The sequence below is a fragment of the Strix aluco genome, chromosome 5 (genome assembly GCF_031877795.1).
Source record: "Strix aluco isolate bStrAlu1 chromosome 5, bStrAlu1.hap1, whole genome shotgun sequence".
In the NCBI taxonomy this organism is placed as follows: Eukaryota; Metazoa; Chordata; class Aves; order Strigiformes; family Strigidae; genus Strix; species Strix aluco.
This window is the reverse complement of record NC_133935.1, coordinates 22,537,228-22,564,566: the sequence shown is the minus strand read 5'-3', so window position 1 is coordinate 22,564,566 and position 27,339 is coordinate 22,537,228. Positions and strand designations below refer to the sequence as shown.

The following is a 27,339-nucleotide window of genomic DNA, read 5'->3' as shown; positions in this document are numbered from 1 at the left end:
CTCTACCCCTATAGAAGCCCTTCTCTTTCTATTCCTTTTAGTACATTTGGTACTCGGATGTGTCAGACTACATAGTATAAGATGTCTTGTCTAAGTGCAGGGATGTTGCTGGGACTAACCTCTTCCTAGGCTGTCTTTTCTAAGAAGAGAAAGCAGTGAGAGCGCTGGCTAAAAGCAATTGAGCAGGGGAAGACAGATTGCAGCAAACTCAGGATGTGGAGATCAAATCTCCTGGAAAGCAATGTTCAGGGGAAGGGTTGTGTGCAGGAGAAGGCTGTCTTAATATTATTTGTTGCATATTGTGTTCTGTGGTTGCAACAACATCCTTTAATGCATTGAAAAGTAAAAGCATTACATAAGAAACATAAAAGCATTACATAGAATGTGGTGAGAAAGTACACAGGCTTAAAGAGTGTATATATAAGTGACTGACACAAGTAAATGCAATAAAAGGTTAAACAGAAAACAGTCCTGTGTGGTAATCAGTGATATATCCTTAGAAAAAATATTTATGCTTTATTTTATGCTTGTGCACTTGGGCTTCATTGAGACTTGCTTTGTATTTAAACTTCACCTGGTACGTGATGTATGTGACTCTGTTAATCAGTTTTGCTTTGCAAGGTTGATCGGGCCAAATGGCAACTCTGAAGACTCACATGGATTTGAGTATCAAACTTACAGTTTTGTAAAGGAGAATTCCACAGTACTATGCCAATTGAAGCTGGTAGTGATAGCAGAACATGTTGCCCAAAGGAAATGGCTTTATCAATAGATGGGCAGATCACAGTTCTAATTTTTATATCTATGTCCTTGCCTGCTTACAGCCACAGTGAAGTACTTAACAGTGTTCATTTATAAGCAGCGTTTATGAGGTCTGAGAATGAAACACAATGGAAAACAATGAGGCAGGTACACAATTTCTGTAGGTCTTGTCTCCAGCTTATCTTTGTCAGTTCGAAACGTCGGGCATTTTTCAAAGAGATATTTCAGAGAGAGAGTCTGAGGCATAGAGTGGCACCCAGCATGTAAAATAACAAGTTCACAGTCTGTGCCAGCACATTTAATGGATATTTTGATTTCAGGTATAAGACATTATTCAAACTTTGAGGGGAAAAAAGATTCTATAGTATATAGGAAACACAAGAAAAGCTGCTGTTGCAGTGATTTGTGCTAGTTCTCTAGTTCTTTAATTCTCTAGTAATACAACCCAAGAAACTCAAGAATCTTATTTTTGTCAGTGAATATGCATTGGATGCAGAAATCTGGATTAAGAAAAAGTTCAGATCACTTTTGATTAGAACTGTACTTCATATTATTAGAATGTGAGGGATGTGTTTGAATGAGGCACAGTTATGCTTAGATTTCTTCTCTGAGCAATTTATAACGTTAGCATTAGTCACATACCTAATCTCCAGTCCCTTTCAGGATATGTAAATAAATAAAGTGTAATACGTGAGCAGTAAAATTTATGACCATTGATCTCACTGGAGTTTCCTTCTTGCATTTCTGAATAGAGGGTACAGAAAAGAATTTCTTAAAACATGCACAATCTTGATTCTTTCCACAGACACGAGGTAGTAGTAGTAGGCTAAATCCTGCAGTCTTTCTCAGTAAAACTTGTTACTTAATATGAAGATTAAATGAAGAAACTGAGATTTTCACCTCTAGGATGAAACTAGCTCCTGTGTAGAAGACCTGTCTGAAGCTTAGGATCTTCTTTGAATCATGAGAGTCAGACAAAAATGTTAAGTTCTCATGCTGGTGTGAATCCTTGGGATGCCTTTTGGTCTCAAAAGATGCAAAACTTAGCTCTACCACCTATAGTGTCCCCTTTACCTTAGCTGTTCTCTATTTTCACTTATGTCTCTGAGATTTTTTTCCAGGCTGCTGATTAGGCACCTCCTGAGTTTCATCACATTATCCTTATTTTTTTCCTACTTTACCTGTGAGGTCAATAAACACAATGTTAACAAATTATGTTTCTTAACTCATGCTTCCCCATTTTCCAGACCATGTTATAACATGTATGCTGATTTCAAGCTCTTTTGATATTTTTATCTTTTTGGCATTCATCAAAAAGAATTTTGACAAAAAGATAAAAATTAATATTGATATTGGTTCTGGCAATACTACTATAAACAGTTGGATTAATCAGTTGAAGCTCAGTAGAAACTGGGAACTTCAGTGTATTATCCCACAAATGAAAACCAAAGAGGAAGTTCCTATTTACCTAGAGCTGCAGAATTTTGCCCTGTGTTGTGTTTGCATATCTGCATGCATACACACATCTACAGAGTGTCAATGAAATGGTCTGTATGCCAAGGCTTCCTTGCTGCCTCCTTGCTGCAGAATTTTCACAAAGTATCAGTTTTTCTCTTAGTAAAGTAAGCAATCTGCAACCCCACTGTTTTGGGGTTTTGAAGTTGGCTTAGAAGTTATTTCTTAGTTTAATAGTGTTTCTTACTCTAGCCAGGTTTTGTACTGCCTGACTTGATAGTGATCTTAACATAAATGTTACTTTTCTGAAAAATCACATCAGAAATGAGATGTGCCCTCTAATTTGCTAAATGTATTATGAAATACCTACCTGAATATGTGGTAGAATGTTTCTGAAGGAGAGTACAGATTTGATAATGTTGAAGACTTTGATACAGGTCTCTGAAAGTCTCTGTGACGTTTGGGTGAATTTTTTTTTAAGCAACAAAAATGTGTCCACCATTTTGTTTCAAGGTGTTGTTTTTTGCCTTAGTGTTGGAAAATTCTTCTTCTGTCCCACGTTGCCTTGTGTGGTCATTAGATGAATCCACATTGTTTCTGCATAGCTGCTTGGGTTCATACGTTCAAGTCAGCCTCTCCTCGTGACTGAGAGTCTGTTGTTTGTTTGAAGCTGTGTTTGTCTACAGCCTCGAAAAACATTCAGATATCTTCATCTGGCTGGTTATGCTGACTGTGATGTACTGTTTTCAAAGCAATGGTTAGTTGTTCACTGATTTTTTTTTTTTTTTTTTCCCTTCTTTCCTTCCTTCCCCCCTTCAAACTTTCCCAGCACAAGAAAGGAAGGAAAAAAAAAAACCAAAACCGAACAAAAGGCAAGTTGGAAAGTAGCAGTACCTAAAAAAGGAGGTTTGCCTGTGATAGGACTGCCAGTCCAAGCAGCAGTTCCTAGAGTTTCAGCCTGTAACCTCCAACAGGACAGAGGGAGACATTTGCAGTCCAGGTTCTCCTGTGGTGTTGAGAGGGGAAACACCCATTCTGGTGCGAGTGATCTTGCTGGAAAAACTGTTGGGAAGTTCTGTAGCACAAAAACCCTAGTTATGATGATCTGTGAGACAGTATCTTTGCTGAGGATTCTGTGATGCAAAAAAGTGGTGAAAGTAGGGAAATACAAGAAGATGACAGCTGGGTCCCTGCATTTATTTCAGCATCCCATAAGGGACAGGAAAAATATAGTAAAATTATTGTGTCTGCTGGAATAAGACCTGAACACATGTATTCCCTTCTAGGGACAGAATGATTTCTCTCTTGATTTTATGGAATCAGTTTTGCAGCATACTGTTCTGGAAAAAAACCACTGTCTTAATTATCCTCCAGATTACTCTTGAACTGGGCAACAGCCAGTTGTGTGAGTCGCTTTCTTTCAGACATTAAGGCTGATCCAGCTGAAAGCGATACTGAGGGTGATGGTGGTGGAAATAATTCTGCAGGGTCATTGATCTCCAGTACCAATTATTTAATGTCAAAAATGTGGGAAGAGTTGGGGTTTTAATTATTTTTGTTCACAGCTGTGAGTGGTGATTCACAAAAGTTATATTTCTAAGGTGTAAAATGAAGAGGAAGAATATTAGGATGAAGCAGACTTCTTCCGCAGTTGTTCAATTCCAGATATCATGGTTTAGTAGCTTTGTGCTACATTAGGCTCACTCAGTGTATTCATGCTTACAGAACTGGTATTGATGCTGTCAGTGCTATGCTTCATTTGCTTGGATTTGAGCTGGGAAAACACTGAACGAGTAATGAGAAAAACAGAACCTTTTTCTTTTCTAGAAATAAATTGTAGCACCATGCTAGGTTTCTTTACTGTTTACGTTCTCGGGGTTCATCTAACAACACCTTTATTAGGTCTTTTCCAAACATGCTGATACCTGGTCTGGCTTTTTCCTCAGTGTGTAAGCTGCATGTTAGCAGGTGGAGTGCCTGCAAAGGGTCTTGGGAAAGTCCTACTGTAATACTAGGAAAAAAATTGAAGGAAAACTTAGTGACAACATTTGATTTTTGATTTGGGAAAAAGTTTGCAAAAAAAAAAAAGCTAACAGCAAGTAACTATGGACTCAAGAATAATGTTTATAGAAAGTCCTTGTTCAGTCCTCTTCCTCAAGAAGGAAGGCTATGCAGGGATAACCTCAAAAAAACCAAAGGAGAAGCTGGGAAAAGGACGGCTGACTTGTGCTGTGGCTTCCTCTGACCACAGGCTCCGCTAGCCCCGTTGTGCGCACTTAACCGCTGCCTCCTGCGCCTGTGAGCAGCATCGATGCCGCCTCCTGGAAATTTTCAGGATGTCAGTTTAGCAGAAACACTGAAGGGAAGTGCTGCATGCAGATGCCTGAAGAACCAAGTGCTGGGGAGCCAGCCTGATTTTTGAGAATGGTTAAGAAGTCAGCAGCTCACAAGAAGTACAGAAGACGGCCACTTGCTCCAGCAGCATCTTTCAAGGCGCTGCATCCAGAACAGGACCGGAAAGTGCTGGTCCTTCTGACTTGCTCTGGGTGTGAAAATCTTTGTAACAGTGGAGGTAGCAACTTCCGATCTAATACCACCATGTGGTCATCCTGAAATATGAAGTGGTGCTTGGAGCAGTGAGGCAATCTTTCCTCCTAAAATCCACTTCACCATCTCCCACTCTCTCAGGCTGTTTCAGATCTGTATTTTCTCATGTATTATTCTTTCATGGGAAAGAATATACTGTCCCATGATCTTAGTTCTACCTCTCTCGTTCCTGTACCATAGCACAGCAGATGATTTAGAAATAAAAAATTGCTACCAGTTGCTTACTGATCCTGGAAAAAGGGTTGAAGTATTTTGCAACCTTCACACTATTTGTTTCCTCCTCCAGTTTTTATGACCCCTTTCTTTTTTCCCTCTGTAAAAAAAAAAAAAAAAATCCTCTGTTATGTGGCTAGTTCCATATGCAACACAAGTAATGAGCTCATCCAAGAATGATGTTTAAAAATGACCCATATTCTGAGAGTTAAGTAGCTCAGCTTCTTCAGTGTTGGACTGACAACCACAAGCTGATTAAATTTTTACACAATTCTCTTGGTGGAGTCAAGTCCCACTTTGACCCCTTTCAAAAGGACTGCTTAATGAATAAAAACTGATTCTGTTTGAATAACGTGATCTGCCTCTGTTGACAGTGTAAATATTAAGCAGGTTCTGGTCTTAATCACATTTTAATCATATTGAGTAGCATTTAATTTCATAATTATTCCAACTATTTCAATTCAAATGCATGTAATGATCTATTTAATATAACTCCAATTATTTGAATACATCCCAGTATTTTAATTCTTTTTGAAAAACAAAACAAAACAAAAACCCCAACCCACCACATAGATGATGCACTAATCAAAATTTGGGATTAAAGAAATTCAATTCAATCAGTTTCTATCACCCTTGGTGTCACCAGTTGTTCCACAGCATATCTCAGGCTACCTGTGCAGTAATCATTTATATTAAGGATATTGTAAAATAGCCTATAAGAAGCAGTTTCACTGTCTCTAACGCAGGATTGAAAAGATTCTTTTAAAGTAGAGGAAAAATCTTATTAAAGTAGAGGCAGGTCTAAGATTCTTAATTTGAACAATTAAACTTATTTTGTATTTATAAAAGCATTTATAGGAAATAGTGACTTTATGGCATGATTGTTACTTGAATTAGCCCTATTGTTAGGATTAAAATGCATGTGAATGTGTTCATTTTGTTCAGATGTTTTAGCACTCAAGGAGAAAATTTGTTGGATAATGAACAGCAGTTTTAACTATTGTCTTATCACCATTGTCTCACTTTTTAGTGAGCTTCTGATGTCATGACTTTCAAATTTTGATGGCATATATAATTTCTAGCTTCAGAATTTTTTTTACATTTTGATATGAAGATAGGTTTTAGTTAGAGAAACACTTCTTAACTGGATCTAATTAAGGATATATAGTTTTCATAGCAATTGAAGCTGGAGACAAATTTCTCTAAAGTTTTCAGAAAAACTGATCAGTAGAGAATCCAGATTTTGGGGGTCTTTGTTCCTAAGTTGAAGTTTAGTTTAAATGGTGGGTTTCAGATCTTAGTTTGAGTCTGGTTATTGAACTTTACACAGCTTCACAAAAATATTTTATTTTGCAGTGTAGGATTTTTTCTGAGTGTGGGAAAATAAAGATAACAGTAGAGTATTGAAACAGAAGTTGACACATCCCAAAGAAAGATTCTATTTCATATTACTTCAGCCATTATTTTTATATTCTGTATACAACAATGAGATGTGTCATACCTAACCACAGCTTTTTGCTAGTTGCATTGCAAAAGCAATGTAGAGCAGTCCCTTTTCTATATGATAACGAAGCTAGACAACAAAATTACTTAACCTTGTAACTCTGAACAAAAAGAGTCTACCATACCTGTCAAACTATATTTGTAAGTGAGCTAATTGACTCAAACCCAGCATAATTCTAGAAAGTGAAGATGACAGCTACTGAAGATATTCAATAGTGCACTACAGGAAATGGTATTTTTTTGTAGTATCAATGTATTAACTTTCAAATAGGTTTAGAAAGCCATTCAGAAAAATCCACACTTGCTTATAACATTATCCTGTTGAAAGTGAATGGAAGCTTTGCCAACCTAGTGTTTAAAGCTCTCACCAAGAATCTTATTTATTTGAAAAATATTTATATTATCGTAATAGAAATTGAAGCTATTCATTCAAAATTTACTATTCAATAGAAGTACATTTTATGTTCCATGAATATTGTGTGCTTTCTTAGTTTTAGCCCAAGCTTTTAAAAGTGAAATCAATTTCTTACCTCAACTCTATTCATCATGAAAAAATATAAATTCCTTTATGAAGCTGTCATAGTTCCTGAGAAATATTAGACCCTAGGGCCCACTACTCCATTTAAAACATTCTTCATGTTCATATCATCTTTATTTCTAACATTCCTTTTGCTTGTTTGATGGCTTATTCTTCCCCCTCTCATTTAGTGAAATTTGATATTATGTCCTTATTCTGTTCCTTTTAAAGACAACTGAATAGAAGACACTGAAAAGCAGACATTTAGTATTTTTATTTTTAAAGGGAATATAGCCATGTTTATCACATTGTCTACATTCTTGATCTTCCTCTTTTGTATTTTTTGTTTTCTTGCATATTCTCTGAAAGATGTAAGGCATCCAGATGAATTGAAAAAGAACCAAAGCTATGTAAGACTTGACTCTCAAAAAATATTTATGTCCCTTTAAAGATGCAGTTAAATGCATACTGGGATTTAAAAAAATGCATAGGGGCACTTAATTTTTGTTATTTAACTAGGCTTCACCTAGCAGTCTTCATATTCTGAAGTGTCTGGTTATTCTCTTTTCCTCCCTCCTTCTTCTTTTCCTCCCTCCTTCTTCTTTTCCTCCCTCCTTCTTCTTTTCCTCCCTCCTTCTTCTTTTCCTCCCTCCTTCTTCTTTTCCTCCCTCCTTCTTCTTTTCCTCCCTCCTTCTTCTTTTCCTCCCTCCTTCTTCTTTTCCTCCCTCCTTCTTCTTTTCCTCCCTCCTTCTTCTTTTCCTCCCTCCTTCTTCTTTTCCTCCCTCCTTCTTCTTTTCCTCCCTCCTTCTTCTTTTCCTCCCTCCTTCTTCTTTTCCTCCCTCCTTCTTCTTTTCCTCCCTCCTTCTTCTTTTCCTCCCTCCTTCTTCTTTTCCTCCCTCCTTCTTCTTTTCCTCCCTCCTTCTTCTTTTCCTCCCTCCTTCTTCTTTTCCTCCCTCCTTCTTCTTTTCCTCCCTCCTTCTTCTTTTCCTCCCTCCTTCTTCTTTTCCTCCCTCCTTCTTCTTTTCCTCCCTCCTTCTTCTTTTCCTCCCTCCTTCTTCTTTTCCTCCCTCCTTCTTCTTTTCCTCCCTCCTTCTTCTTTTCCTCCCTCCTTCTTCTTTTCCTCCCTCCTTCTTCTTTTCCTCCCTCCTTCTTCTTTTCCTCCCTCCTTCTTCTTTTCCTCCCTCCTTCTTCTTTTCCTCCCTCCTTCTTCTTTTCCTCCCTCCTTCTTCTTTTCCTCCCTCCTTCTTCTTTTCCTCCCTCCTTCTTCTTTTCCTCCCTCCTTCTTCTTTTCCTCCCTCCTTCTTCTTTTCCTCCCTCCTTCTTCTTTTCCTCCCTCCTTCTTCTTTTCCTCCCTTGTTAAATCCACTCTCAGGATTGTGCTTGTATCCAGGCTTACCATGACTAGATCCTTCTCTAAGAGGTCTAAGTGCACTCAGTGGTAACTGCACATCAGGAGGAAGGGTAGCAGAGTTGTGTTCTCAAGGGTATGTACAAGGAAACAAGTCTCAGTGTAGGCAGTTTCTCAAGATGCTCTGACTGATGAATTAACTAGTGTATTTCAGAATATGAGAGTTGATCGCTGATGATTCGGAGCCTGGGGGTTCTTTTGTTTTGTTTTGGGTTTTTTTTGTACCAAACTTTTTTTTTTTTTTTTTTTTTTTTTTTAGGTTGAACAGTTCATACCAACTGCAGGTGGGATTCTTGTCACCTAACTCTAGTTATATTAAAGTGCCCATTTTCAGCTAATTGTCTAGACACTCTATCATCAATGAAGAAATACAGGCACTTCAAGAGTGTGATTCAACCCATCCTAAAATAGATGTCTAAGCTGGGATGAATTGGAAGTAGCTGTCTCTCTTCACCAAGTAGCAGGAGAGCACTGACAACTGGTTAGACAAAAAGCAGCTAAAGATAGGTGAGATGGTCCCCCTCTGAGCTACTGATCTATCCGTCTCTGTTGTTTCACTGATCTGGGAGATGACTAACATTTTTCAGTATTTGCCAAATAGGGCAAACATGTTAAATAGATGTTAGTATCAAATCCACCAGGTTCAAGAGTACATAAGGCAGAAAATAATGTATATGGTTCCACTAAACCTGTGCATAGACAGTCTGTGCTTTGTTTTGATTTGTCAAAGGGTAGCTTAAAGAGCAAAAGCTTATGCATAAAGCACTGTACATATTTCAGGTTGGGATCAGCCTAGAAATCAGCATCCACCCACAGTGAAGACTCCACTTGGTTACTCTTCTGTACAAACATCACAGTGACATTTCAGAGCTATGCTGTCATTTTCTCATTTCTTTTCTGAAAAGCAAATATTCTAACTTAAAAACAAATTAAGCATCAATGGGTGTATAATATATTTCAAAAGTAACTTGAATGGAAAGCATTTCAAGCTGGCAGAAATATTAGACAAGTTTAATACATTATGAATGGTTTTCTCAATAAAATTCAGAATAAATATCCATTAGAACACTAATGAAGGTTGAAACTTTTCCCAACAAAAAGAGTAATCAGTAACATTTATACAGCAGGAATTCTGTGCAGTAACTTTTATTCCCATGTATTATTTGTGAAATGAAGGGAATATGCCATTTACCATTAAATTTAGCAAAAATGTTTACATTTTGAGGCGTACTTTATAACAGAAACAAATCAACCAAAGACAATTATTAAGATTTCATTTCCTTCTCCAGAACTAAGCTTCTGCTGAATGTTTTTCATAATTGGACAGTAATGTTTTTCAGGGGATAGTGAACTTCTCACTGAGAAAATGATGGACAAAACAACCATTGCTATGATATAGGATGTCATCTCTATGAAAGTTTGCTTAACAGTTCAAAGGAACAAACAAGTTTATTAAGCCTGCACTGATACTGGGCTGAGGTAGGAGAAAACAACACTGTCAAATTTCCATTACTGTCTGCCCATGTCTAAAACAGTTTTCTTGTATTTTGGTAGTAATGTAAGTATGCCAGTGGGCAAATTTACCCTGTTTCTATGATATGTTTTGATGCTTGAACTGCTCATTGATTTTTGTCTCTTCTTTTGTTACTCTAACTCAAGGAAAAGAATATCCATGAACAGGTGTTTCTGATAGCTTGTTAATTGAGTTTTCTTTTATTCATATTTAAAAGCATGTATGCTCATTATGCTTACATTTTACTGATACCATCTTAAAGTAAGAACTGTAAATTTTAAAATCTCATGCTCAGTACATACAGAAATCTGTGCTGCAAGACCACTTCTACTTGCTTAATGCACATTAAAGTGGAAAGAGACCGGTCAGTTAACTGATATAATCATATGCACAATGCAGCCATCTTGTCTCATCTTCCTTCAGTTATGCAAAACATGACACTGTAGATGTTTCAAACCCAGAAGATACTTCTGGTTTACTTTCATTAGGATATAACTTCTGTTAGCATTCTGATTTTTGTTGGTCTTAATTAAGATGATTTCCTTCTCTTACTGAACTGTGACTATAAAGACATACACGTTATGGTTATCTTTTTCATCCTTTTAATAATAATAATAAACCCTGTTGCAATTACTTTTTATTATTGTGATATATATTTATTTTTTTACAATGGAATTTGACAAGCAGATTTCTGGAGTTCTTAATGGAGTTGAAACAAAACAATGAACATAAATCACACTCCCCCTCCCCCCCAAAAAAAACCAAACCAAGGCACTGTTAAGACTGTACGAGTAATAAATGACCAAGAGGTTATTGATACATTAAAAACCGAGCTCCTAATGAGAACTGTATCAGTAGTCATTTTAACACCCTAAAGCTGTGCATTGTGTTGAGGTTCTCTGCTTAAAAGCCCGACCGTGTCCCTCTTTCCATATGTATTGGATCCCACATTCGTAGGTGAATAAATTGCTCCAATGTTGTTGCTGGAACGAACTAAAAAGTCAGCCAAGCGTTGTGTCACACATGTAGCGGTATTGCATTTCCGTTTCTCCAGACGGTGACTACTAAGGTGAAACAAAAAGAACCAAGGTTAAGTCAAATGATGAACAATCAAGTGTGCCACTTCTAAAAGGCATTTGAGCTGTGCTAATGTGGGAGTTCTTTTAATATGTGCACAAGTACGGGAACATCACAATCTTCCTACCACCTACATTATGCCTGAAAAAAAATCTTGTGGTGTATGCTATTATCAGTTTTAATGATGGGTGTTATTTAAATGCAAAGACCTTAACAGTCATATGTCATTTTTATTGATATTCTGCATAGCAGTTTATGACATTTAGAAAACCTGTAATGATAGTATAGTTAAGCCAGTAAGTGAAAACAATAACTAAATGTTTAGCTTTAAGCTAAACTTCTAAACCTATTTGGAGCTCTTGCTGATATTATGAGGATTACTAACATAATGACAATCAATAACATTTATTTAGTTCTCTTGTTCCCACAGAATCACACCCTGCTCTCACTGAAGTGAACAGTAATCTTCCAGTCCACATCAAGTGGATTGAGCTCAAAGACTCTTTCTCCCAACTGCACCACATATCGTGAGAGGTGGCAGGTGTTGCCAATTTCAACACCACTTAAGATTTAGCTCTGTCCTAACAGAGATTTCTTCTCTACTGAAAAGCTGCCAAACTTTTGTTGAAACACCAGCACGTTGAAAGTGCTGTTGTGGTAGGAGATAATGATTTGCTGAATGAGACTTTAAAGAGTGTCCATGGAAGAATCCATATCTAAAAATAACATTTTATGGTCTGAACCAACAGACCATTTACAGAACTCCATGTAGAACTTATGTAGCATGAGATATATATGTGTTTTTAATCACAATAGAACTGTTAGTATGAGACACCTTGGGTTTTCAGATTTGTTTCTGAGACCATTATGTTGTTCCTTCAGACAGAAATACTTGCTTGCTGAGATTTCTTTTTGAATTATTGTTAATTTTCTTGGTGTTCTTTGTGTTGAGGTAGCATAAGGCAGACAGCAGTTTGCAGCAAAAATTTACTGTGAAGAGTGACAACTCCCCAGTTTCAAACTCTGAGCAATTACCAGTGAGTTTCTTTTCCTATTGATTGATAAAATCTGTTATCTAAAATTTCATCTATTCCTTTAAGAGTTATTTGTATTGCTCTAAGAATCCAAATGGAATAGCAATTGTGAGATAAATGTCTGTATTATACTGGCAAATAGACAGCAATTTCTAAGTGATTAATATTTTAAATGTGTAATTATATTTAAAGGAAATGATTGTATAGGGCTTGATGTAGCTTCTCTTAGATTTCCTTTAATTGAATATGTGCTTCAATGAGACAGTTCACTCAGTAAGAGATTGTATACCAAGGCCCCAGAAAAGCAGATAAGGCACACCACACTCATAAAGGTGATTCCTTGTGTTTGAGTATTACAATTATTATTGGTTTTTTAAATAGCTGTAAAAATGTGGGAACTTAGTCTCCATTATCAAAATATTTTAGAAGATAACCAATTGTCATATAATAATGATTTTTTTAAAAAATGAATTCTAAGAGAAAGGAACAAGCAACTATACAGACACATGTATTTACTGAATCTATTCATAACAGAATTGTCATTGAAAGAAATTCACTCAAAAACCTGATGAACATACAATAGTTTGGTGCTGTTTATCTTCTAGTAAAGATTCCAAATCTTTTTTGATATGTTATTTTAGTCATAAAAAAGTTACCTGAAATTGGATTTATGGACTTATAAACATGAATGTATTTCAGACAAGTTAAATTCTATCAGAGTCAATTGCTTCTTTTCCTTCTTTCCATGATTAAACATGATGTTTAATGAAATATTACTTACAGGAAACTGTTATACTCTAAAATAATTACATTCTACCAGAGCATTGGTGTTATTAAGAAAGGTATATTTCCTTTTTTTCCCTTCAGGCTTGGAAATGCAACAAATTTAGAAAAGAAAGCCCTTTCAAAATACACCTTCCTTCTCAAGGTAATCTAGTATTTGTAGCTTTTTTAATTTATGGAAGTGTTATAATTGTAAAGTGATTAAATGATCTGAAACTTTAATTTCTGGATTTGACTTTCTACCCTGAATGCTTTGACCTTTTTGCTTACAGAAAGGCTCTATTTAGAAGGAGAAGGATACTTTAAGCTCTTTTTGAGAATAAACAACAGATACAAAGAGTCTTGAGTAACAGATACCACTGGCACAAAGTTCACTTCATAATTTAATCCTAGCTGATATGATTAGATGAAACAAGGAAAATCAGTACCTTTTTGTCTTTGCTGCCGGTTGTTCTGGCATTTCCTCACTAAGTACTGAGAGTTTATTCCGTGACATTTCTGGCAATATCCATCCTTGTCTCTTGGAAGTATCATCAGATAGATCATCAGCCACAGATAAAAATCTTTAAACAACAATAAAATACCCTGTGAAATTGAATAGCTCTATTTTTGCTCATAGTATTTGAGACATGAAAGCAAAAGAAATTAATACAATAATCTGAACACATTTTCCCCTGGAAAGAAATAAATATGATTATTTTTTACTCACTTCTCAATAGGTGTAGCATCCAAACAGCTCAGAGTGACAGAAAGTGCAATGAAGAAAACTGACAGCTTTAGGTTGCACATCTTTGCTTCCAAACTTTCTGAAAAGAATAATGATTCAACACTGAAAGCAAACCCCAATACTCTTCAGCATATCCTATTACTGATGCCCATTCTGTCCTAAATCAACAGCAGCTAGTCTTTTTCACAGGCTAGAGTGAAAAAATGATCCCCATAAATTTAATGACAGAACGCAGTTTCAGATGGATAGTTCTCAACAGTAAATGTTCATTTTCCATCTCGTAGTTTCAGTTCTTTCCCTTATCTCTGGTTTGCATTTCCCGACATGTCCCAGTCTCAAATTCTGGTCCCAGCTGCAATTTACCTTGAAGTTATCTTAGCCTTTTCCTGAAAAATGCTGTTGATTAATAATGAGAAATACTGTGCTTTCCTGAAAGCACATCTGTTGCACTGCATCTTAAGTAAGAAAAAAAGGGAAATTGTTTACCTTTTAGTGGTCAGAGAGTAAACTGAAGAAGGACGCCTGTGTTAGCAAGAAGGGTGCACTCAACAATTCCACGCTTGCATCTAGCTCTGGAGTATCCCTTTTCCTTGCTGACAAGTAATATGGCTCTTATATACCCTTCACACCTTTCTCAGCTCTGACATCAGGCAGCACAGACAGACTGTCATTAATTCCCATCCCTATAGATAGAAAGTACCCCAGAGAGGAGCAGAGGCAGATAGGTCATTATTACACTAGTACATCAGTAAATATTAACCTGGTATATGAAGGATGCTGTTGTGAAGATACTGTAATAGCATATTGCACATCAGATCTGTAGCCTCAATTTTACAGTTCTGATAAGATGCTGAGGTAATATTCCCTGTGGGTGTTTTCAAGGGCTAAATAAGGTAACAAAAGTTATAAAGAAGGCCAGAGTAAACGAAGGACCAGATCACCAGTAACTGAAATATAAGAAAACAGATATCTTAGAAAAGATCAAATAGTTAAAGTTGTGGAGGTTTGTTGTAGAATTATATAATGATAAAAACAGAAAAAATATTTGAAGGGATAAAAGCTGTATGAGGAATAAGAAAAGAGTGAAAATCATTTAAATTGACAGGGTGGTCATTCAGGGCAACGGTAGAAATCATGCACATTTTCCAGTAAAGTATAAATATGAATGAAAATTCTGTCATTATTGTAAAATCTTATGTTTTACTAAAACTGCTAGATTCTTTGTCATGCATGAAAACTGTGTCAATTAATATTCTTAAGAAGGCAAAGACTAAGATTAAAAAGCTAGGAAATGCCAGAATAAAGGCTGCCTGTACAAATTTATTTCTCTAGTGTGCACAGAGTATAGTTCAGGGGAAAAATATACAGCTTTTAATAGACTAAATCCAGTGTTAATAAATTACCTGATTGCAGATTTCCAAGGATACAGATTAGAAACATTTTTTCCTGATTTCGGTGGGAATTAGGCAAACTACTTTTTTTTTTTTTTTTTTTTTTTCTGTTTCATTATTTGTCTTTAGGTGTCCAAATGCCTTTGGAAAGCAGGTATTTCAATTATTTATGGAGGTTAAGATGCTGGCACAAAAGTTGAAGCAAAGTTTTCTGTGATAAGAAGTTATCATATCCATCTTCCCTATCCCCAGAGGACATGAATTAATTCATAACTGCTTCAATGCAAAGTACATTGCCTTAACTGGATGTCCCTTCTTTGTCAGTTTAGTCTGTAACATCAGATTTTCACTGAAATGACTAAAGTTCCAGTGTTGGCTCTGTTCAGGCATCTGTACTACTTGGGTTGAATACAGAAGGAATATTTAGCTGGGATAGTAGTAGCCTCTTAACCCAGTACAACAGCTAGTCTGCAAACAAGATTCTAGCAAGTGACCTTTTTTTTTTTTTTTTTTTAAAGGATGCTGCTTCTGGATATTTTGCTCTCTGGTTTTAATGAGACAATCATACACTCTTTTTCCCTGGATTTCTGTCATCCTCCCCTGGATGGACAGTCCCAGTGTAAGAGAAGTAAGTACACTGTTGTTTTATCTTAACCATCATGATATATTCTGTGCAACATCTGAAAAAAGTTTATCTCTCCAAAGAGTCTTCTGTTGTTATTTTCACTGTAGCATTTGACTACAATGAAATAACATTCTGGTGTTATTTTCACTGTAGCAATTTCACTCCTCTGAAATGAAGACACGATTAGACCCATTTTACAGAGATAAAATTGGCCTTAAAAAACAGTTATGCAAATAATCTGGCTGGGAATTTATACCAGCCTACATTCCCTGATTGAATATTGAACTTGAAAATGCCTTGATGCACTTCTTCCAGGGTGGGAAGAGATCCGGGTCCCACTGACACTCAACAGTGGTGTGTATGCTCAGCTCTTGTGAAAAAGCAAGCTAATGTTGTCTCAACTCCTGAAATGCAATGGATAGATCTGATGCAGTTTGCAACTAAGATTTTAAAAGATTTGACTGATTATTCAGAATCTGTTATGTTTTAAGGCATCTAAGTGAATGGTTGTTGTGTTAAGCTTGAAGAAAAGTGAAACAGGATTTTCAAAGAAATACTGGTTCCAAATCCTAATTCCAGCTGTCTTGCAAATGGCCTTGGGGACCCTCTAATTCTTTGAGGGAAGAAGAGAAAGTCTGATTCTTGAGTGCATTGTAGAAATGAAACTGGTCTCATGACATCCCAGGACCATTGCCTGCCTCCTGGGCCATGTACCACTTTGGCAGAGTCAGCAAGAAGTCTATCTAGATATTAGTCAGATGTAACGTTAACAAAATTAAGGTATTATGGCTTCTGTTACAAGTTCTCTTAAGCAGGAGTAGTGTTTTCCCGCACAAACAGGAGGGGAATATGAAATTGTGGAATCTCTTTGACAGCAGAACTACTCATAACTCAAATTTCAAGAACCTGACATTAAGTACTGTGCAGGTAGTACTATTCAATGAAGTGGTTAGAAAACTATTTTTATCACTCACAAAGTTCCTTAACCTTGATCTTAGAAAAAAAAAAATATTACTGTGCATAACAAATGTTATCAGCCTAAGGAAAAAATCAAGTATTCTCAGTAAAGAAACCCATGACCAGTTCTATCCTGGGTAGTTATATGGTCATTTTACATATTTATACTGGTGGTTAAGTCTGTATGAAAAGATTTGTGTGTGCCTATATGAGGGTTAGGGGACACCAGAGCTGAGGTTTACACAGAATCCAGAAGATATGGTATGCCAATGCCCCAGTTCCTTCTGGAAACTATCTACATAAACGTCTTGAGTTGCAGGATGGTGAACATGCTCTGCACTGTAATGTACTGGCAGCAGAGGAACAGGGAACCAGTCTCATCTCAAGTGTCTGCTGCTTTTATATACTGGGGAGTGGAATTTATCTGCCTAAATGTGAGTTAAATAGAGAGACCGTTCTAGTGCCTGTTTCTAATACAGAAGTCTAAAATAACTCTGGTGATTTGTGCCTATTTCTCCTTTTTGATTATAAAAAACAGCCTTGGGTGACTTGCTCAGATATAGATGTTTACACTGTAAGTGCCTAAATGTATGTGAAATAAATTCCATCAGGGGTGCTGTAACTCCCTTATGTGCTCAGTTCCCAATATTTGTCTCCCTCTCTCATATTTACCTTTTTCTTAGGCTATTCTTGACATCTGCTGGACAGCTGTTTCCCACTTTTAATGGCTGCTTTTCAATTTCTGAGTTCCACATTTGCTTAATAACAATAATAACACACATTAAGACTTTTGGTAATGGATGTATCTTTGCCATTTGTCAGAGTGACAAAAAGCCATATTACCTGTTGCATGCTCTTTACCAGATGCTGTTCTGCAGTGTAAGGTAAATGTCTCCAGTAAATTACATTGTTGCTCAGTTACCAGGAACTGTAAGTGTGTGAATAACTCATGGTTTAGTTTTCCTGTTATATTAAAATGGCAAAGGAAGCGCTTTAGGCATTAACCTGAAATGAGCATATTTCATTTTTTTTTTTAATAAACCAGAAATCATAACAGCAGCAGCATTAATATTTTTCAGTGTAAATATTACCCGTAATGCAACAGAATGGTGCATGTGTCACTGCTTGTAGATGTTATATGAGTTAGGCAGAATGTTTCATGTGATCTGACAAAATTGTTTCATTGTTATAACAATTTTATTAGCCTTTGATTCCTGTTAAATAAGTCTGAATCAAGCTTCAAAACAAAACTAAAGTATATAAAAAAGGTTTTGTTGATAGTGTCAGCACCTCTGAAAAAGTCTAAGTGCCTTGAGTTCACATGGCCAAATCTGAAATTAAAGTAGTAAATCAGATGCCTTGACACAGTTTTCTGCTATCATTTTAGATGTCCTAGGATATCTAGAACTGCCATACATGAACCTGGTAGTAGGACACTCGTAGCAACATCAGAGTGAGTCTAAAATTACACTAGACACCTATGATTAGGAACCTGGATTGTTCCCTAAATTTTTATATTTGGATGCCAAAGTTTGAAAATTTTGACTATAATACTCTCTTCCCAATATTTCTTGCTTGGTACTATGTTGATGAATACTACAATGCTTGCGTTTTCTGGCGTGTGTAGTTATAATTTGCTACTGATAGTACTTAGGCTATGTGTATGCTTTGTTCAAATACTCCTATTTGATGTGGGGCATTTCAGCACTGATAAAAACTCAAAGAGCTCTTCTTGTTGATCCCAAAACTGATGTTAAACCTGTGGAAGAAATATGGAAGAAGCAGCAGAAGAAGTCGTAGGAGCAAAGTTAATAATTTCTCCCCCAGTGGAAAAAATGGGTGATTCAGAAATGAAGGGTGGCCATTTGTGGAATTGACTAGCAAATGGAAAGAAGTCATTTGGATAGTTAACAATATCTTAAATCTGACTTTTATGATGTATTATGCTACTCAGCTCACAACATTGACAGAACAATGATATAGCCTCAAAGGGCTAATGATAGCTCTGAGAATGAGCAGAGTTTGTGTGAAATCAGTTCCTATAGCTGGGGATCTCCCAAGCAAGAAAAATAAATCCCATGTTTATATCAGAAAAGTCATAACTGACAGCACAGTGATTGATAAGTTATAGTTCCTAATGCCATTCCTTATAGAGAGTTAATTGCACGGCTTCTACTGGCTTGCATCCAAGAATTTGAATACAACAGAGGGTTTAAATTCTTGATTTTCTTTTTCCCTGTCTCTTCTGCAACCTGCTTCCAGAAGTATAAGCAGAACTCTCCTTTGGTTATCAATGTCACAAGGGCTCTAGACAGTGCTAAATGTAAATAAGTAATAGGAAATAGTACTACTGTTCTTCCTTTCTGGTAACCTAAGCCATCCATTGCTTCCTGCTATGATCATTCTCTGAAGTCACTGTCTATAAGAAATCATCTGTAAAAAGGTATTCAGCTTTCAAATATATTGCTGTAATGTAAACCTACCACTACTACAATACTACACATGGACTCATATGTATACATCAAAGCAGAACAAATAATTTTGCTAAAAGGAAGGCTATGGTGCTTACTGGAGTATCTCCTTACAGAGTCAGTGCACTGTAAATTTGCATCCTGGCTCACTGCATAGGTCTCTCCTTACGGAATAGTCCAGAGTGACTATATTGCTAGCCAATGTGCAGAATGAGGTCTCCCTGAATGCTCCTGTAAGGGAAAAAAGAGATTAAGGAAATAAGTATGTGTAGAAGTGCTGTTTCTGATTTACTAAGTGTAACTGTGAGAACTCTCCACCTTCTCTTCCCCACCCCAGCATCTTGTAAAGGGCATAGATGTCTGTAGAAGATACAGTGAGACCAGGAACCATGCTCCCCAGACTCATATCAGTGGAAGTGAGTTGCTAGTAAGTACAGATTAAATGAAACCATTCACCAGCAAGAGAAACTGCTGGTTTCCAAAATAAATCTACACAGAATCATGTCAGCCCTCCCTACATGATCCAGTGCATAAGTTTTAACTAAGTTTTCTTTTAAACTATCATCTCACTTTCAATAATCAGACTTTTTTTCCCCCCCCCCCCTCTGCAAACTGCAGCAAGAGAATGACAATCTGGCTTTGTCTTGAAGCACTCTGAGTCTTTTAGATGATGCTGTCTTGACAGCTCTGCTATTAATAGTGACTTTTTCTCTGCTGTTTAAAAAGAAGAGTTATGCTGAGCTGAGAATCAGTCATGTTAATAATAAATTTTCACTAAGGGCAAATGCAGTGTACTAGCTTACGTAGGAGGATTTACGTTAACAATACCATGAAACTTAAATTAACTTACTTATGGTATATCAGCACATGTGGCTGCAAAATAAGATAGCCCTTCTTCAAAAAGAAGTGCTGTAGGGCTGCATTTACTGTATGCTTGGATTATTATATGTGTGAGTGTAAGACCTGACCTTTTCATTCTACTTGGAGATGAGAAAAGATTTTGATAAGCACAGGGAATGTGAATCAGTACATGAAATTGTCTCTCTACTGTAAGAAGTCATTAAAAATTCATTAGGACTTCAGCATATGTATCTGGAAAAAATTAGTGGATTTTTTCTCTGTTATGGTAGTGTCTTTTACAGCAAATATTGTTGTTTCCATCCATTTAGCAACCACTCCACTTTTGGAAAACATCAATGGTATGGAAAAATCAGTATTTAAATGTGATCTCTCACAAATACTTTAGGAGCTACAAGTGACATAGCTGATTCAAAAGGCGATGTGTTTTGCAACAAACTGTAATTGAACCAAATATCCAGTGGAAAATTGAAGGCACTGTATTACTGCAAGGCAAAATACATGAGGCTCTGGAAAATTTCAGTCATTAACATATTGAAATAATTTCGTATTAATACATGTTGTGCCAATGATTGCTACAGTTTCAATGGGACAAAGCTGAAAAGTCATCATAGCATCTGATTCAGAAAAGAACCTTGTGCAGAGCAGCAGAGAAGCACATACTTCAGGACAAGGGTCTTTAAAATCCATGGGTGTTGAGTATGTACTGTTTATTTAGAATGGGCATCTTAAGCTCTGCTTTTGGGTTCAGAGACTTTTCTTTCTATTGCATAAACTGTTGTCTAGGTTGGTGGTTGTCTTTTTTTGTTTTTTTTGATTTACAGGATGCCTATACATTTCCAGTTGTAAGGGTAGACCTCTGGCTAGTGACTATGGTTCTAGCGACCATAGGCTTGATTTTGTTATTCTTCGCAGAGGCCCTGTATCCTTCCTGATGCATTCTTACAGGCTGTAAATGGCTAGTTGCATTTTAGAGAACTATCACATTGTCACACTGTTCATACTTACTGGTATTGTGTTAAAAAATGAAGAATGTTGGCAATGTCAAATATAATTTCACATCAATGTAACATTTCATATAATTTCATGTCAATGAAGGGTTAACACATTCTTAAATTATTTTATAAGTAGTTGTCATAAACAGTCATAATCTTCTCCATGCTGTTATTGATCATTACAGCCCACTGCTGTCATATATCATCCTGTTGCCTTTTATAGTACTCATAAAAGCCTGTAGCAGTTGAATAAATAACTGTTAAAAGAACCATAAAAATTGTCACCATAAGGTATTTTTTTATTAGAAAGTCTTAAATGTACACTGTTATTTGAAGTCAGTTGTTTAACTTCCGTTGTCAAAAGAGGATGTATATTTCATGCAACTCAAACCTTTCTGAGCAAGATTATCTGTTTTGGGGTATCCTATGAAAATTTCCCATGTTTTAAAAATTAGGTGTTTGTAGCTAGAAAGCCATGCTCACAGGTAGATGCATAGCTACGTGCTTGATTCCCAAAATTTCACCCATGTTCCTGGAGCTTCCAACTAGATGTTTCACACCTTTTAGGATTGAGCTATCTTAGAAGAGGTCCCTATGCCAAGTGTACCTAGAAAGGCCAGAAGTATCACCTTCAAGCATTTTCTAGTAACCAGTATCTACCCTGATGATATCTCTGCACACAAAATGTATTATCACACACCAAAACACCTGGGGACTTGATAGATAGAGAAAGTGAAATGCTATCAGGTTACATAAACCACTGATTGATGAATCATAGTTAATGTCATTTTTTTTAGAGGAAAAGACTCCAGAGAGACTTTGAAGCCTTTAAACTGCCAGTCAACCTACAGTACATTTATTCCTTTAACTTTTTTTAAAGTATGTTCATGAGACAATATGCCTCGTTAGTGGAAAGCTGACGACCTGAGCACACAACAAATCCCTTTGTACGTTAAAGAGGAGGTACTGCCCAAAAGTATATCATTAGGTTTTCAACTTTTTTTTTTTTTTTTACATAGGTAATTTATTCTGAAAAGCTGTTTTGACAGTTGGAACAGTTATGTTTTCTAACATTTAAAAACAGAAGTTTGTGTAACAGAATGTCTTCCAGCCTTGTGGTAAATTTTACAAAGAATAAAGAATTTTATGTCTTCATAAAGTTTGCCACAAGGCTGGAAGACCTGAACGTGTTTTGCTAAAAGAAAAGCAAACTTCCTAAATCCATGCAAGTGGAAATCAATGTGCTAAACTGCTTTCTTAAAAAAGCAGCTGTTATGACAGTCTCACTAGTTTAAATAAATAAATAGTTATGAAAACAGACAACAATTAATATTTTGCACATATACAATATTATCTCCAATGTATGGGTCTGAATGCTTGCTATAAATGGCTATTTATTGTTCTTCTGTTACAGTGGAAAAAATTGAGATGATGATGAGTTAAAGGGGATGCTCAGTCGATGGCAGAGTCGAGGATGGAAGGCAGATCTAAATCTTTATCTAGTCTGTAGCTGACATGCACTCTGTTGAGGTGACAGGAAAGGAGATCTTATGGATAGTCAAACTAAATCTGAATTCAGGCTCAAAATGGGTAGAAGGTCTTGTGCCTCTCTGCGTTTCTGCATATACAGGGACAAACATGACCCCACTTTGTTAAATGCAGATGGGTGCTTCCCTACCTGGCTTGAGTAGATAAAGCTCTTACCTATTAGTCTTTTCGCTGGCCAGTACAATGACACCTTGTGACTCTCCTTGATTTACCTCAGTCTAGTATAACCACTGCCAGAATAAGTACATTTTTTGATTAAAGGAGGATCAGTTAAATTATTGTATCTTTCTTTATTTTGCATCCTTCCTCTCCATCTTCTGAGACAGTAGGTTCCCAAAGGGAAGGGTTTTTTGCGTTGTGCAGATGTTGTGACCTCTACGAGCAGCTGAGAGAAAATATTGTGAAAGAGCCAGTCTTGTGAGGTTTCCAGACTCAGTTTTGCTGGTCTGTTCAAAGGTTTAACTTTTCAGTGAAGCATCTGGAGTGTGTACCCAGACCAGGGCACAACTGTGAGAAGAAAATTTGGTGTTGTCCTTAGAAATTCTATCTGTTAGCCTCCATTTGACTGGGAGCTGCATAGCTATTCAACTATCAGCTCTGCACTGCCACTGTCCTGATCAGTACTAGTGAAAGGTGAAATGTTAAGTTGCCTTGTGTCTCCTGATAAGCCTGTAGTAGAGAAGCAGATCTCAGAAGATACAACTGAGGAAAAAAATTGTTTTAAACATCACTTGTATTGTGGTTCAGCTCTGAATTGGTGGGGTAAATGACAGAGAACCTAATCTGTGTCACAACATCCTTATCTGGGTTGCCATGCTATGTCCTATGGGATGTGCAACTCATGATTGCTGTAGTGCTCAGTTCTGTGGAGACATAGCTCATATTTCCAGCTTTTCCTGAATCAGTTACATTCGTGGTTGTTTACAACTGCAAAGCTGGTAAAGAGTTACTTAGTCCTCAGTGTTTCCAAAATAATGTATTGTATTTAGAGTGAGGCCTGGAAGTGACTTCTGTATTTTTGGTAGGCAACTCATCATTGCATATAACATTTAGACTAGACCAATAATTGTACATCAACTCTGCATTTTTTACTGAGAACTTCTACTGATTTCCATAAGAACATCATTTATCCATTTGAATTGCCTCTGAGCTTGCATAAGCAATTGTAAAGGGGTCCAGACCTCGGTCTGGGAGCTGCTGGCTGACGGGCTTTTTGGTTCCTTGGCCAAGATGAGTAGATCTAGAATGACATAAGGAGAGATAACCAGGACAGGTGTCATCTGAACTAATTTTTATCTGTCTAAAAGTCAGTTATCTAGACTATGCTAGCTCCCCAGACTTTCAAATCAAAGGGAAGAAAGAAGCACTTCCAGAAACCATTTCCTCCCACTTATCCCATCTTAAGATAACTGTCTAAAATAAGTTATTCTCTGCAAATATCTGACTCTGATGTCTATTGTGAAACTCTAGATGCGGATCTTCAACAAAACTACTTGCTAAGAATAGGGTATACCTGATTCTATACAAATACTTGACTCTCTCAAGGTATTTTCCTTATATTAAAGTGTTAGAACAATTAGAGTGCCACCTCAAACAAAATCTATCCAGACAGAAAAAATACTTGTAGTCTCAGTTTCTCAATCAGTGGGCTGATAATGCAGGAAGCAGTGAACTTAGTGCAAATATGGCCTTTAGGAGAAATCCCATGAAGAAGATGGGACTTCAGTATGCTAACACATCATAGACTCTTGATAATGCTGTATTATCTGTGAATTAATCACAGTAGAGAAAAATATTGAATTCCATACGCACTGAATTTTACATAAATTTACTGAATATTAAACTGCATTTGTGAACATATGTTAATTTCATATGTCTACTCCTATGTTTTTGGAGATGTATTTAATTTGTACATGTTGCTGATACCAGCAAATGGCTGGGACTGACTCCTTATCTTCATACAGTAGCCCAGTGCCACTGCTGAAGGCTGTGTGCTGAAAAAACCGCAGGTTATAAAGGTCAAGATCTGCACAGTAGGTGCTTCCCACTGTCATCTAAGCATATCCAAACACTGAAAATTCACAGAAGTCAGTAAAGTGCCCAGGTATGGGCCTTATAGGTATATTCCTTCAGTCACTTTTTTATGCATGCAGACCACGCAAGCTACAAGTACCTGCTTTAAGACTGAGAACACACACTTACCTTAAAAATGTTCCCCCAACATCCTTCAGCTTTCAAAAAGCCGGAAAAAATATAAAAGCTCTCCAGCAGTCTCAGTCAGCTAAAAATTAAATATATTTTCAGTTTAATATTGTGAAAACACTATTTTTGTAGGAATGATTTCTTTCACTATCCCTGTAAAAGGCCTTTTTCCTTCCTCCAGGACTGTGGAGCCAAATGTATGAATACTAGCCTTTGTTCATTTGTAAGCAGAAGTCTCTAAGACTCTTTCTCCATGAAGCAAAGATTGATATAGTTCCAATATTATACCCTTGCTCATGGTGCTACAGAAAAACAGAACACCAGAGAGAAGGTTTGAATGTAGACAGTCCCTGGGAAAACTTGTTAGTTTGTGTGTGTTTGTCTGTGTGTGCATGTATATGTCTGAAGGAGCATGCCCTTGAAACATCCATTTCTTCGTTTTGCTTTTAAAGATAATCTCAGTTCATATTTAAGCACATCAGTAAGTGAAATTCTTTTCACTTCTGTGCATGTTCAGCACATAGGTTCCTACTTTAAGGCACTTTGCAAACATGCTAATATGAATTGGCCAGCATTGACTGTTACGCGTAAGAGTAAATATTTTATAATGGGCAATGTGAATTTTTGGAAAAAGGCATTTAAACCTCAAAAGTCAGTTGAGATAAGCCGATGCATGCAGTAATTAAAGCCATCATCCTGAAGAGGTACTTCAGCTTTTAAAAAATACATTTTTATTTCTTCTTCTTTGTCCCCTTTATTATTTTTTTTTCAAGAGGGCACTTTTTTGTCTTCTGTTTCTAAAATGTGCATTATTGATGATGAATTCTAGAGGAAATTTTAAAAGCAAAGTATTCTAAAGTGGAGCTAGAAAATCATAAGATAGTAAGCACAAACTATAAATCACTTAAACTGCCACCAGGGTTATTTTTTTCTGATATGTAAATAAATATTTAAAACAAATTGTTAAGTGCCTGCTATAAGAAGGTGTTTATTTGACTGGAATTTTTGCTTTTCATTTTTTGTAATGCTTTTGCTGGGTCTGAATCTTCAACTTTACTCACCCTGAGCAGAAATTATTGTTGAACAAAATAATCCTACTGAGACTGTAGAATTACATAGTCCTTTATGTGAAGTTACTATGACTTTGTACCTCATAAAAGTTTATTTAATGGTTATTTATTTAATAATTAATTAAAAATCCAGACAGTGGCTTTTATTTCACTGGTTTGCTTATTTCCTGTAGATACTGAAAATACTTGCATGAATCTCAGAAGCTCATTTTTAAATAATTATGATGGATAAGGAGATTTGAAACCAGGGTTCTCTGTAGACAAAATCATTGTGTCTCCTCCTCCCAAATAGGTATGGATTAAAATATAAAATATATGTAGAATATATTCTACAAACAGTTATGAAATGAAATATTAAAAAAATGGATGGGATGAGAGAGAAAGAAGAAAGGACTGGTAAATCCTTGTAATAGCTCAACACAGGGTAAAAAAAAAACTAAACTGAGATCTGCAGTTTTAGTTTCTAATCAATTAAGATAAATATCATGTATCAAATTCCCTGTGCTTTCTCCTAGCCAAATATATTGATTAGGTGCTTCAGAATACTGAAGTTAAGATATTTTTAATACAAAAGCAAGAGTAATGATTTAATGCACCAAGATTTCTCTCCTATGTACAACAAGGCTTAGTCATACACAGAGGGCTGTTGCACCTGGTACCGGTACAGGAGAGAAGTCACATGACACCTGAATGAGTACTGCTTTGCTGTTGACATATATAGTTGAACAATTGCCATTTTGGTGGGCAGTATCCGCTTCCCTCATCATCTTTTGCTGTTTTTTTGAAGGAAGAAAGGATGGCCACATGGAGTTAAGGCAACTTTATACTCAGCCATTTTCTACCCCTGCTCCTTATTGCTTTTTCACAGTACAGTCTTCTGTGAGCACAAAGCAGCATGCGGCAGAACTCGGACCACCATTTTTATATTTTCTTCTTATTTAGTCAGAGAAGTGGCAATGGGTAAGTGGAGAAAACATAAAATGCAAGAAAACCTTCAAGATATCTTAGTGGGACATGACTACCTCAGGTTTTAGTTAAAGGAAATCAAAGGTGGAAACAGAATTTCTATTTCTAGTTAATAAGTATAAGCAAAATCCCATTACAGACAGCCATCAGGTATGATTTGGACACCATCATGAAGCGAGAACAGAAAGCAGCGCTATAGCTCTTATGAAATATATATATTCTGAGTGAAAATGGGACTTTTCATATACTGGAAGCATGTTAATAGATTTTTATTTGAGGAATTTTCTAGTGTGTAAGAACTAAGAAGATATGATCTCAGAAATTTACAATTGTGAACTTTTATTATAAGAAATAACAGGGGAATATTACCTCATGCTCTGGTGCAGCACTGAGCAGGCCAGGATCCTCAGCCACCAGTGGTCTGTAAGGCAACAGCAGAGGGTCTACAAAATGCTTTTCAGTATAGCAGTAGAATTGTAAGTTTGTGTGACAAAAACATACTGTGTAACAAAAATGCCAAGTATCTTGTTGGTGTGTTATTTCCCCCTCCCAGCAGCATAATTACACAGGGTATGTAGTAGTCCAGGGAGGTTTTTCAGGAAGGCTTAGTGTTCCCTCAGAAAGCTGAGAAACACTGTCCTGGAGCTTGTGCTCAAA

The 27,339-nt window shown here is 36.5% G+C and overlaps 1 protein-coding gene across 1 annotated transcript; it reads right to left on the bottom strand.

Moving 5' to 3' along the window:
• Window positions 1-10,849: 10,849 nt before the first annotated feature.
• IAPP (islet amyloid polypeptide) lies at window positions 10,850-24,777 on the bottom strand. The gene is made up of 6 exons (XM_074825367.1): window positions 24,647-24,777; window positions 19,142-19,274; window positions 14,086-14,282; window positions 13,582-13,678; window positions 13,301-13,435; window positions 10,850-11,042 (listed from the first exon to the last, which is right to left on the bottom strand). Exons 4-6 carry the CDS (start codon window positions 13,659-13,661, stop codon window positions 10,850-10,852), a joined length of 408 nt encoding a protein of 135 aa, XP_074681468.1. The 5' UTR covers window positions 13,662-13,678; window positions 14,086-14,282; window positions 19,142-19,274; window positions 24,647-24,777.
• Between the last annotated feature and the right edge of the window lie 2,562 nt (window positions 24,778-27,339).